The 14,018-nt window shown below is 42.4% G+C and overlaps 1 protein-coding gene across 1 annotated transcript in view; it reads left to right on the top strand.

Moving 5' to 3' along the window:
• The window catches only part of RFX6 (regulatory factor X6), a 491,384-nt gene that overhangs the window by 15,209 nt on the left and 462,157 nt on the right, over positions 1–14,018 (top strand). The window contains exon 3 of the mRNA XM_069605240.1: positions 10,544–10,667. Coding sequence (XP_069461341.1) covers positions 10,544–10,667 — 124 coding nt within the window. The remainder of the gene's footprint in view (positions 1–10,543; positions 10,668–14,018) is intronic.

Below are 14,018 nucleotides of genomic sequence, written 5' to 3'. Positions count from 1 at the left end.
CGAACAGATCATAAGAACCTCAAAGCTATTTAGCAGATGGAATGTGTCAATTCACGACAGGCCCGATGGGCGCATTTTATTTCTCAATATGACTTCCGGTTAACATACATTCCAGTTTCTAAGAACATTCTAGCTGACGCTCTTTCAAGGATACCTTTACCGGGGGTTCCACAGGAAGATCTGCCGAATTTTATACTACCACAACGGAGGGTTTTCAGTAAGATCTCTACATTTCTCTCAGAGGTTTGCAAGGCATCCAGAGACATGTCCTCGATTCCGAAATTTAAGCCTCGAGATAGGTGGCATAAAACCGACAGCCTGTATTTTGTCAATCATCAGTTGTACCTACCGGACCAGAAGTCTCGCCTGAGAGCATTACGATGGTGTCATGATGATCCTGTGGTGGGTCATAGAGGTACTTCAGGTACTTCTGATCTTTGAAAGAGACAGTTCTGGTGGCCTGGGTTGGTTACAGAGATGATGGACTACGTCAAGTCCTGTCCAGTCTGTAATGGAGCGAAGTACAACACTCAGAGGCCTGTGTGGTATCTCCAACAAGAACCGCCGCCCGACACACCCTAGAGTACCATCTCCGCAGATTTCATTGTGGATTTACCTCCTTCAGAAGGGTGTTCATGCATAATGGTAACAGTGGACTGTTTTACTAAAATGGTCAATTTTTCTCCACTACCAGGTCTTCCAACGGCGGCTGAGATGGCATCGGTTTTCCCTCGGGACATTTTACGTTTACACGGCCTACCCAGGAAGATTATCTCCGATAGAGGAGCACAATATGCCTCTTGATTTTGGAAAGCATTATGTGACCGCTTGGGAATTGAGAGAGCCATGTCCTCTGGGTTTCATCCACAGACTAACGGCCAGACGGAAAGGACCAATGCGTCATTGGAACAATATTTATGCTGTTTTGTCAATGTGCAACAAGACAACTGGGTATCATTTTTACCAACGGCCGAGTTCGCATATAATAATGCCTGTCATAGTGCTACAAACCTTAGCCCATTTTTCTGTTCCTATGGCTATCATCCTCGATTCATTCCCGAATTGATCCCTCACTCTTCAGACATTCCTTCTGTGGATGCCATATTAGGTAACATTGCAGAAGCTCACCGAACTGCCACCAACAGTTTACTTTCCAGTCAACAACGTTATCGACAGCAGAAGAACCCTCAACGCTTACCTTCCCCAACTTGGGATATGGGTACTAAGGTATGGTTGTCCACCAAGTATCTGCCCAGATAGTTGCACCCTTCTAAGCTTACTCCAAGATATCTGGGTCCTTTTTCCATTCTGGATCGCATTAATCCGGTTTCCTACCGTCTACAACTACCTAGGCAGATACGACGTATACATCCTGTTTTTCATTCCTCTCAGTTAAAGGAATTTTGAGAAGATCCTTATAAACGCAAGACTCCCACACTGCCGATTATGGAAGATCAAGACCCAGATGTATACGAAGTAGCAGAAATTCTCGGCTCCCGATACAGAAGAGGACGCTTGGAGTATCTGGTGCATTGGAAGGGGTACCTACACTCTGAGGATTCTTGGGAACCTGTTTCCCATTTACATGCACCGAAATTGCTCAAACTGTACCATAGAACTCACCCGGGAAAACCAGGGGGGTTTTCCATTAAGAGGGGGCATACTGTCATTCGCTATCGGCGCACCCCATCGTGGCATGTATGGAGTAGGTGGAAGCTCCACCGCCATTGACTGGATCCACAAAGCCTTTCTACACTTCCTGATTTACCGGTCTAGTCTCTTTCTCTGGTGTTTTTCTTCTGGTATTTAGCACCACCCACCGATCTGCCGGTGCGTTGCAACCCTTCGCTTTCCGCTTCGGGTGCTGTCACTCTCTTGTGTCTCCTAAGCATTTTTCGCTTACCTTGTCTGCCCGCTGTTATTTTTCCCTAGTCTTGGATATTTCCTCCTCAATATTTTTTGCTTTCCCTTTTGCTGATTTATTTTTCGCTTGGGTTTCGCGCTCCGTTCACGTGTCGCTAGGGAACCGGTATCGAGGCAGGGAACGACGCGATCTTTCTTTCGGCTCTCTCTCCTTATGGGGTTACGGGTTTGTTATTCTTAGCTATCCCTTATCCTTCTACGCTCCTAGTGTTTGTTTCTAAAGGCTTTCTTTCTCTGTCTTTTCTTGCCGCTTTCCTTGGCTTCCCCGCTTGTTCTGTCTTTCTTTCTTACCTGCTGTTTTTTCTTTCCTGTCTTTCTAACCACATTGTTCTGCTGCCATCCCATGCAAGATACTGGAATCGTCTGCCTCCTGTGGACATTCCAACCTATTCCACGGCTCTAAACACCTTGGGTCGGATCCCAGAAGGGTTCTGCTTCCGGTTGTACGACCATAAAGAACTTTGCATACTTCCTCCAACAAGTACAAACTCTTCCATCTCAACCAGCCACTTAATATCCAGAGAGGTTTTTTTTGAGCATAGCTTTTTTCCTCTCTACTGGCGTGTTCTGGAAGGGGGTCCTCTGCTTCCCTGTTTACTTAGGGTCCCAAGGTGGCTTCTTTCTGGGGACGACCCTATCTCTTCACAAAAAAAAGATTCTGAAGAAGAAAGGACTGAAGAAGAAATCCTCAACAGAAGACTCAGGTGAGGAGGAGTGGGGTTCTGAAGAGCGAGAGGTTCTCGGAGTTGACACAATCTAGTGGCCAGTCTGGGGGTCTAGTTATTCATGCGCCTCAAATAAATTGGGAATGAAGACACATTTTTGGTGGAGCGGAGCCCTTAAATGACACAGCATTCATACCCCCAGCTGGAATTGGGCATTAAGTCAAAAGACAACATATATAATAATGATGTAGGGAAAGTCTTGGGTTGAGTGGGGCCTTGTTCTATGGGCATGAAAGATCAGCTAGAAGAGATGGGATGATCAAGTTGTGGGCCAGTGAAGGAAAAATGCCACTATGTAGTGTGTTGGACTCATCGGGTGTGCTCACATGTAGGGGGCCCTAACAGAGCAAAGAACCGAATACCTGCACATCCAAGTGTGGTTTCTGGAGTAAGGTAGCTCATTTTAAGGGACAACAATGTGTACCTGGTTGTTGTCCTATGCCTTCTTTGCCCTTATTTCCTTCCAGGGGTATGAAACAAGGGGCACAGCAAGCAGTTTACTGATGTACGAAGCACGCCCCAAGAATGCAGATTTAGGACAGGCGTTCTACATGCCTCCCTCTACACCGTTGTGTCCAAGATGGGAACAGGTGATGGATTTTGACCCACATGCCCTCCACTCACCACACAAGATTTGGATCTTGTCACCCAGAGGCCTGTCACCACACACCACCTCTACCCATTCTCATTCAGCTATCGATCACAGGCTCTATTACCCTATTATTCCTCTCAGCTTTACATCCGACCAATTCAGGTTTGAAAGGGACCTCATAGGAGAAAAACACCCAAAAAAACCACACATTATGTGAGCATCCATCAGCTATTGCTGGAATTGGATGTACCCTCAAATTGATGTGTACTAGGCCTGTTTACTGTGTGTATTAGGCCTGGATTGACTGATGAGGTGTGTCATTGTTATTTCATATAGTATCTGTTCATTGGAATGTCATGATTGTGGTGTTTAAAAACCAGCTACAGGATCAAATGAACTGAAAGGCCATGTTAGGCCCAAAATGTGCAGAAATACCTTCTTGTCGTGGGAAGGCACAGTGGCAGACTGAAAAGCCAGCTTCAAAATGTTCAACACTGCTAATGTGCCTAGTGAATTCATATGTATGTACTTCTGCAGTTGAAGCAAGGAATATGTGAAAAATGAAACCAGGCTGCAGAAGGGAACTGGAAATGCAAAACAAAAGAGGTGATGTCTGTAAGGTTTAGAATTCATCTTAACCTCTGGCATGCTCTGGGCAACCCTCCAGGCCATTGTTCCTGGCCTGCCAAGCCATTACAAAAGGTGAAAGACCATATGAAAATCAGGCTTGGTCTGACCCCAAAAGGGGCAGTCACATCCCTTCTGCACAAGACCAAAGGCATCCCAGTTGGGCCTCATCAGTGAGAAGTAGCTTGGTTCTCTAGGCCCAACAGGCACTGGACCCACGTCTAGGCATACCCTTCCCACACGGAGTCACTATAGAAAAACAAAAGAGGTGATGGCTAGAAGGTTTAGAATTAATCTTAACCTCTGGCATTGCTCTGGACAACCCTCCAGACCATCGTTATTTGCCTGCCAAGCCATTACAAAAGGGTAATGACCATATTCAAATCAGGCTGGAAAGCCACATTGTGAGCTGACAGACAAAAAGGCAGCATTTTATTTTCAGCTGCCACATCACGAATGCTGTTTCCAAAGAAAAAGAAACACACTTACTAAGTGGGCCTTGCAGGCAAGTGTCAAAGCAAAAACAAAATCCGAGCCCTACTTTTCATTCAAGGTGATTGAAGCCTGAATTGCTAATTTGCAAATACATAAATTGGTATCATGGAAAGGAGTGCCTGTCCAGATTAAGAACAATGAACAGTTGGCAGATGGAAAAATTAACAGTGGTGGCAAGACACAATTATGTTAAAAATAATCAGAAGGCCCCATGTTCCCAATGAAATGTAACCTTCACAATCATAGGTGTCTGTTTCTGGAGGCATGACTTTAAGTTTCTATTTCCTGAGAAGGGTTCAATTTCTATTCAGAACACTCAAGCAGTGACCATGAAGGATTCTTATTGGGGCCTGTTCTCTAAGATAAGCAACAGGATGATCCTAAGCCCGAGAGAAGAACAGCTGATGGGTTAATTGCAGACCCAAGTCAACAACGGAGCAGCAGAGATTGGAGCAGATGCTCAGATGAGTAATGAAACTGAGCTGTGAAATGAAAGTCAGGATATGCATATATGTTTGAAGAGTCCTGTTAGTTTAAATGGACAATCATATTTTGTTCAGTTTCTCAAGAATCGTAAGTCACACCATATTGGTTCAAGTATCACTAACAAAAGCGGCTGAACAGGGCTATTTATTGAAATACCCCTTATCAAAATTCAAGCTTGGGGACAAGAGTTAAAACCTAAAATGTGTTCTTAACTCTCCAGAAAATGTCACAATGCAGAGATTCGGAATTCAGAATGTGATAACTTAATAAATTAGATATCTGGGTAGAAAATGTCATGTTCATATCTATTATCATTTCTGTATAAACCGCAAAAAAAATTGCTGTTTGAACGTGCAACCTCTTGCAAACATGGGAATTGTTTTATCAAGTGTGGTATGATATGGGGAATCTAAATATAAATATATAGGTAAAAAATTGAAAAGTGTAAAATTAAAGGTCCTGTGGGTGGAATCCTCCCTCCCATCATTTCAACTACATAACTCCGGGAGCCTATCCAAAGAGAGGGGCTGTGCTCTGGAGGTGGAGAGGACCTTAAGGGTTCAATTAAAATTCAGCACTAATCAGCTACAACATTCCAAATTTACATTTTTGTAGGTATTGTTTTGAGGTTAAAAAGTGGGCGCACAAGCCAGAGAGGAGGAGAGCTACCTAAAATCATCTTAATGAAAGAGGGTCGCAGAATGTAACCTTGCCTGGATGGTGCCTGACACTACCTGGAGTGGAATTGCTGATGAGAGTGCTAAAGGAAATCAGGGAAACAGAGACAGATGATGGGATCATTGCAAGGAGAGCCACAATCGAGGGATAGATGCTGATGACTGATGGCTATACATGATTGAAGTGCCTGACCAGATCCCTGTTTTTCCCAAGAGAGGGTCTGGAAAGGCTATGTCTTCCCTGAGTGACAGCTCCAGAGACATTCCATGTAAGTAATGTGTCTAACTGAACCAAGTGTGGGGATTTGTTTGATTTAATACCTTCCCCTGAATTAATGGGCAGGGGTATGGAAGTAAACCTGTGGCATGTTACAAAATAATAAATTCAATTATTTCTCCTATTGCTAAATGACACAGGGTAATTTTGTTAATATTCAAAATTAACAAAACCTCTTCCAGTGTGAATAGAAATATAAAGCGAGTTGTTATTCCTAATTTCATTCCGAACCCCAAACCTCCCTCAAGGGAAGGGATGTCTTTGTCTAAAAACAAAATTCATAATTGTTCACCATTCCTCAATCCTGGCCTTAAAGCAGAGGGGTGATACATGCACACTGAATGTGAGGGTTTTTGGTGCTAGTACAGAGAGGTGTCTTGCTAAATTAAATAAATTGAGGTCCCTAACGGAAATGTACACTCTCTACAGAGACTGAGAAAGTGACTCCTGGTAGAAGAGATTCTGCATTGCACAGGGGTGAAGGAAGAAGGTGTCTAGTAATTCAAAGTATTATCAAAGGTCTGTTGTGATTTCAGAACTGCTACCATGTTCAAGTGCGCAGGGAAATTAAATATAAAAAGCATTGCATGTGTGAAATTGCTTCTGAAAATAAAAAAGGTATCAGTTGGTTTAAATCTAAACCTTATGAAGGAATGCTAATGCTCACGATCTTGTCACTTTCCAGGGTACTGTCTAATGTTGACATTCAGGGATTTTTGTGTGATAGAAGGTTTGAACTGTTTAATTGACCTGTGTTCTATTTCCATCAGGCCCAAAAGTGAAAACACACATGGGGCGTAATTTCCGTTTTTTTTCTCCTTAATATTGATTCCCAAAAAGTGAGTCTTTGTATTGAAGCTTTGTTTTGTGCCACAGGGAAAGTGACAAGTGTGCAAATATTAAGTGAAGCTTTTATTTAAAAAATATATATTATTTATGTACACCGGCCTGTTTCTTGCCTTAAAATTGCTCAAGGGGGAGATTAATTGTTTCTAGATGAGCCATAAACAGGACTAAATAGAATATCAAGGTCTATTTGTGTGGTGCTGTTGATTGGAAGGAGAAGTGCTCCCCACATTAACAGTGATCCATTAAATATATCTCACATGATGCAGCACTGCATGACTGATTTATATACCCTGGGTTCTCTCGGTGTGCAATATACCATACATGAAGGGTTGAAGTCAAGGTGCTCTGACTCTTGGAGGCAGGGGAAGAATGGGTGCACTGACTGACACCTAATGGAGTGGAGAAAATGGGAGGACAATTGAGAATGTGAAGCATAATTGGCACGGAAGCTAGTTCAAGAGCCACCTTGGCTTTCTAAACTGGTGGTCCTCCTCCAACTCCATTGGCTTGGAAGGTGTAGACTCTTGACAGCCAGCGCCCACAGAATTGCTGTAGGCAAGTAGAAGAGCATGACGGCTTGGAATGTTTGCACTCAACATCGGCAGCTGAAACATATGTCTCTCTGCTTCCTGTTAGTAGGGGAATACCCTCTGGGGCAGGTATATGTATCACATGCAACATGATATGATAGGTTATTTATAGCAGGCTTAATACCCAAAGTTTTCTAAACACGGACCCGGGGATCAAACCTGTGGTGCTCCGTGTTGCCTGTGGAACACTCGCGTCCCCTAAACACCTAATGTTACTGTATAACAATCAATAGTTTGGAATTTTAATGATTCATGTGACAAATATTCAGTCACTAGTATTTTCCAAAAAACATTCTGTTTTATCGTTAATTCAGCATAAACAATTTTTAAATGTAAACAATATGATACAAAAAATATATATAATACATAAATTGATGTATTTTCAACAGTTAGAAAACCTCTACTCTATGCGTTTTGGGATAACAACAATCCCTTCTTCAAGAGCAAGAAATTGCACGTTCTCTTCTACGTGAATCCTCACGATGATCTATAAGCTCAATAGAGAATAAACTCTTTTAGTTCGGAACATTCACATAATCACATGTACTCATCTTATCACAAAAATCTATCATGGTCCATCCCATTCTCATTCACCTGCTGTAGGTCAGAATTATGGGATCCAAACTACTATCCTCTATTCATGGGTACCGGAGAATGGCAGTTTTCCAACCTGCTAAGTAAATCAATAATCACTGGTGTTTATTATGCCCTGGAATTATGATGAGTGATGAATATAACTTGAAATAAGAAACTCGTACCTTCAGACTAGAATGGCTGAGGCTCGAGAAGTTGTAGAAATCCTAGGTATGGCTCATCTGTACTTTACGTGAACTCAACCTGTTAAGATGAATACATCATATGTCCTTCATATATATTCTTCCTTCGCTGTTGTAATAAGAATGCATAGTATATATGTTGGTCATAGTTCTTTGGCATGCTAGGATAAAAAAGGGCCATAGCTCCTACCTTAGCTTCTTCTCATAGTTGAGTACACATCCGTGTGATATATCAAGATAAGGGTCTGCTTCAGGCTGTGCTGTGAAGCGTTAGAGAGAGTCCCCAATGCTTCAGAGGTATGGCTCCTTAGAAGCTATAAAATAATAGAGGACAACTAAGATCCTGGATCTATTTATTCCATAGTCCATCTTATTAAATTAAGAAAAACCGGTAACCAAAGCTTACCTTGTTTACTTAGAGTCTGCTCCCATGAACCACATTGTTTCTAAACCTCACGGACCATTCAAAATGGCCACTTTGTATATCACGGTATCGCTACGTTGCAGCATGATGACATCATTAGTGAACAGATGACGCGCAGCGCCCTCAATGGATTGCACAATCTCTCCCTATTCATTCATGTTCTAAGGACAGAAAATGCATTAATTGCGGCGTAATAACTACATAGTAGTCTAGCTCAATGTTGTGCCTAAAAATGTGTATAAAAGGATGGTCGAACTCTGCACTATTGGGAAATTATATAGTTGACAATAAATTAAGCACTGTAACCATAGAATCCTCATCAAGATATTCAATAGGGAGGAGTACAGAACTGATCATAAATGGATTAAACTAATCCTCCCTTATTGATGAAACCTTAAGGATGTATCATGTATCAACAGAGTCAAAAGCTCTGTAGTTATTTAGTGTATTATATAGATTTTTTTGCATCATATTGCTTATATTTAAAAATGCTTTATGCTGAATTAACTATAAAACTGATTATTTTTTGCAAAATACTAGTGTCTGAATATTTTTCAAATGATATATTCAAATTCCAAACTGTTGATTGTTATACAGTAACATTTAGGTCCTGATTCATGGAACGTTTTCCTATAGGATTCCGCCATTATAAAACACTTCCATCAATCAGGCCCTAGGTGTGCTGAGGACGGGACACCTGTTTAGGTTCCCAGCATTGCATTTGTCAGGGTGTCCCTCATTTCCACTCAGTCCTCTTTTGCACCCCTTTCATTATTGGCTTCCTATTTACTGTAATGTTGCCCCTCCTTACTATATGCCTTTATATTTCTTTGTAACTTCTCACGTCTCTAGCGCCAAGAAGCCCCCCAGTGATTTGTGTGTGCTATTTAAAATACATTGGAATCGGAAAGGGTGATGTCAACCTTTTATTCCGTAAAGGACCAGACTGGGGATAAGATATATCAGCTCCCCAAAAAATGGGTCACGTTTGCAGACAGGGGCCTTTAAGACCCGCGGAGTGGTAGCCTGGGTGAATTTTTGGTAAAAATGCGTAGCAAATGGTGCATTTTATGGCCCATCGGGCTTTGACATTTTCACGCCCAGGCATCAAATTCGCCAAGGATGGACCATTAAATATGCCCACACTGCCTTTTGGCCGGGCAGCGCCCCTCTGGCATTGCCCTACTGCCCTATGTGCCAGTCGGAGCCTCTCTTCTATCACTCATTCTGCCAGCATGGTACCCAGGCTGCGGGTTTTGATGGGACGCATTATATATGGGTGCCATATGTTTATCTAGATCATAAACTCTGAACCTCTACAAAGGATCTGAAATGGAAGCTGGATGGTGTTTGATTTTGTAATGTGTGCTTTGTGTGGCGACCCTGTGTTGATCATTAAACTATTCAGCGGGGGCCGTAGTTAAACAGCCAGACTTTTTCCAACATATGTTCTTAGTCAGTGGAAATGGTAAGGCAAACACGAGCATCTGTCATCTGAAATGCCCTAGTCAGTTCGCTCATAGCGGTTATTTTACCCTAGACGTGCGTCTGGCCATGAATATTTAGGAGCTGTTTTGCCAACAACAATACAGAGTGCTACATTTAACGCGTTTAATCTTTCTTTGTTTTGCACAGGAGAGTGACACAAAAGTAGATTTGCAAATCATATATGAAGGATGCAAAACTAAAAGCAGACCGCAAGCCTTCAAACATAACTGTGTTTAAACTGCGTTTAAAATCACATTTGACAATTGCATTCCATTTCTCACGTTTGAGTTGGGTTACGTTTTCCATATTTTGCAAACATTCAAAGAAACAACAAAAATGTCAACGTTTCTGAAATATGAAAGTGTTACAAACAAATTAATAAAACATCTTGGTTTCTTGCTGCGTGCTCTCGAGTATTCTCCTCTACTGCTCGTATTTTTAAGAACGAAATACTACAAATTTGTAGACTCCTTTACACGTATGACTCAGCAAGGTGTGTTGTATTTCAGTCAGACGGTAGCGGTGAGGTAAAGCAATGACGCAGGAACAATGGGCTGAGAAAGCTTCTGTTTGCTGCATCTTAATGACGTCGGGGATGACCTCTTTTTTTGCAGGCTGGAAGAGAACTACATTGTATGTGAAGGGGTCTGTTTACCAAGGTGCATTCTCTACGCCCATTACTTGGATTTCTGCAGGAAAGAGAAACTGGAGCCGGCCTGCGCAGCCACATTCGGGAAGGTAAGTCTCGCATTATTTCCTGCTTCTGTCTCTCTCGCTTTCTTGATATTCCAGGAAAGAAGCTTTCCATTAAATGCGTTGACGAAAAACGACGTCACTTTTCTAACAGTTCACACCAGTTCATTGTTAGTCCCAGGCTTACAAGGTCCCGGAGAAATAACATTAAAAATGTTATTAAAGTATTCCTAATTCACAAACAGTCACACGATTTAACATTTCAATTCTATAACACGTAATAACAAGAAAAATATATGTAGAAACGTGAGGTGATTACATATAAATGTTTAATTAACTCAGTACTTCCAGGGACGTCATTTCACCAAAATGCCCGGGGTAGCGGAAGTGACATCACGTGACTCTTGCCATCTTGCCCTCACCCCAAAGTGACATCATGGAAAGCGATAGAACATGACCTTTCACCACTTTAATGAGTCTAGCAATTATTGTATACAATTCCAGAAAGACACATAATTTGTTATTCCTATTATTTATTATTTAGGGTCACTGCTCAAAGTGTTACACTTGTGGAACCCCCTTTTTTTAAAGATGCCTCAACAAAAATGCCAGCCACTTCAGAAACAAAGAGCCACATGGCATTGGCCACAGCCCACGAGCTTCAATCTAAAAAAGAAATTAAAAAAGATAAATTAAATCTTTTTTGTTTCTTTTTTTTAGGGGTAGCAAGGGAGACCATAGCGGTAGCAAGGGAGACCTCACCGGTTGCAGATGCGACCCCTGGCAACCCCCAAATGACATGCCTGAGTACTTCCGTAAACGACAGCTCAGCTCAAGAACCATACACCCACCACAGGTCCTTCACTTGTATAACAAATACGTATTTGACAAATGTTTGTAAATCCTGGTTGTGGTATTGTGGAACTCCCTGTATGTCAACATCTGAGCCACACAAAGCAGCCCCACCTGTACAATATCCTTAAAGACTTGATGATTGATTACTATGTTATTTATAACGCGCCTATACACAAGTGTTTCAAGGCGCAACCAGGCAAGGAGAGGGAAAAACAGGGTAGATCAAGACAAGCGATCTTACTAGTCCTAGTATCATTTAGATCATGCAAGTGCGCAGACAAGAAGTGGAGGGTGGAAGGGGAGAAGTGCACCCAGTGGCGCAGTGCCCAGGGTCAAGTGCAGGAAGTTTTCAAAAAAGGTAGCAGGCGCTCCTCTCCAGAAAGAACATGGCATAATAACCTGTTCTGTGGGTTTTTCCCCACTTTGATAGTTCGCAGCCATCACTTTACGGCGAGTGATGTAGACCAGTCCTCATTGTATCATTAACTGAGGATACTGACATGCTGTCACTGAGCGGGCGCGGAGACACCCTTTCATTAGGAAATGCCTTAGTAAAAGGTGAAATAAATAAAAAGGTAGGAGTGAAACATATGTTCCTGCCACTAGTAATGCACACAAAGGGACCAACAGTTATTTTTTACATCATTTACTCAAGTTACATCTACTTTGTTATACATTCTGGGTATTTATTCGGTTCTACATTAAAATAGCAAAAATAAAATAACAAGGCTGAAAATAACTAGGTTTTTTGGGGTCGAATTCTGGAACATAAAGTTTTATTTTTAAATTGAGGTGGGAGACCGCCCGCAACACCCACCCACAATGTATACCCTTACCGCACCCCTATATATCCATTTAAAAAGGGTACCAAAATCCTGCAAAACCTCGACTTTTAAAACTCATTATTTTTAGCCTGGTTATTTTGGTTTTCTTTTTTGGGGGGGAATACCATTTATATTCACAGCAAACCTAGCTTCGTGAATCAACCAAACGCTATACAACGGTAGGGAATACAAGCATACACTCAATGGTTTATGGGAGGTTAGGGGTAGGGCGTGGTGGGGTAATCCTTTAAAGGTAACATACTTGCTAGCATACCATTTAGGGTAGAAGTGAATGGTTACAGTATTGGGGCCAGATTTATAAAAAACCTTTCAAAATAAAATGGCAGAATCCCATTGAAAAATGTTTTGTAAATCAGGTCCTTAGATTATTATAGTGGGATGATACATTTGAAGAAACACCCTGGTTTGGCCCGCTTATAGGCGATGAGGACTCACACAATCAAAGACTCTTTCAAAATCAAAGTCTCCAAAGTAAAGAGGATTCTAACACCTCTTTGCCAATGTAAACAGTGCAAGTGTCTCCTTACCTCCCGTGACTCCATCTCCTCCTCGCTCTCTCAACTTTGCTGGCTACCTTTCCACTTACAGCTAAAATTCTGCTTTCTCTGCCTTGTTTTCAAATCCCTCCATGGGCTTGCTCCTCCTTATCCCTCCTCCCTTCTCTCCTTTTACTCCCCCTCTCGCTCCCTTTGTTCTGCTGACCATTTCCTTCTCACTGTACCTCCTTCCTCCCAGTTACGCTCCTTCCAACTCCTTGCTCCTCTGCAATGGAACTCACTCCCACTCTCAATCCGCTCTTCCACGACCCTCACCTCATTTCGCACTTCCCTTAAATCCCTCCTCCTCCATTCTCCGCCTTGAAAGCCCACCCCCTGCCCTCTCTACTTCCCCCCTTTTTTCCCTCATCTAATTCCTCTCTCCCCTCTCTGATTACACCCTCTCTCCCTTCCATTTACACTCGTCCAATCCTTCTCCTGCCCCCCTCACCACTCCTATTCCCACGCCACTACCCCACCAGTTAATTGCTCTTTGCACTGTTTTGTTGAATGATTCAAGTTGTAATTTTTTGCTCCCAATGTTATTTGTTGTTGTTACTCTGTAGTTTGTTGTTCCATTGTACAGCGCCTTGGTGTAAGGCGCTCTATAAATAAATCAATCAATCAATCAATCTATCAATGAAACATCTCTATGTGAGCCCAGTTTCTGTAAGCAAGATATTGTCCTTTTCATAGACTCAATTTAGACTTGAACGCCCTTGGGGACCGTAGTCCAGGTCAGTGGAGAGAGTAGGGTAGCATATAGTGCTTGGGTGCACTCAGTATGTGTGCAACCAGTGCGGTTTGTGCAGTGGTGGCTGTATTCTAATGCTAGGTGTGGTGCAGTGGTTATGAGAGGTCAGTGGAATGTGTGCAGCGAGGTAGTTGGTCTCTGAGTCTGCATTCTTGCAGCCGTGGGGCCTGTGTAGGAGATTATGTGTCCAATTAAGCTGATTTTCTCATAGCGTATAACTGCATTCTAACAGACTGTTGAGGTGTTTAAGGAGTAGCGTAGGTAAGTGTGCAGCTAGGCCGAAATTGATCTAGGAGTATACCTGCGTTCTATTGTTTGTTGGTGTGAAGTGGAGAGTGAGCATAATGGTTGCAGTGAGTGTCTGTGCTCACTGGTAGGAGACCCCTGTTCCTGGTTACTTTCCGGA

The sequence above is a fragment of the Ambystoma mexicanum genome, chromosome 4p (genome assembly GCF_040938575.1).
Source record: "Ambystoma mexicanum isolate Mex_15411 chromosome 4p, UKY_AmexF1_1, whole genome shotgun sequence".
Lineage (NCBI taxonomy): Eukaryota > Metazoa > Chordata > Amphibia > Caudata > Ambystomatidae > Ambystoma > Ambystoma mexicanum.
This window is presented reverse-complemented; position numbering and strand designations above follow the sequence as displayed.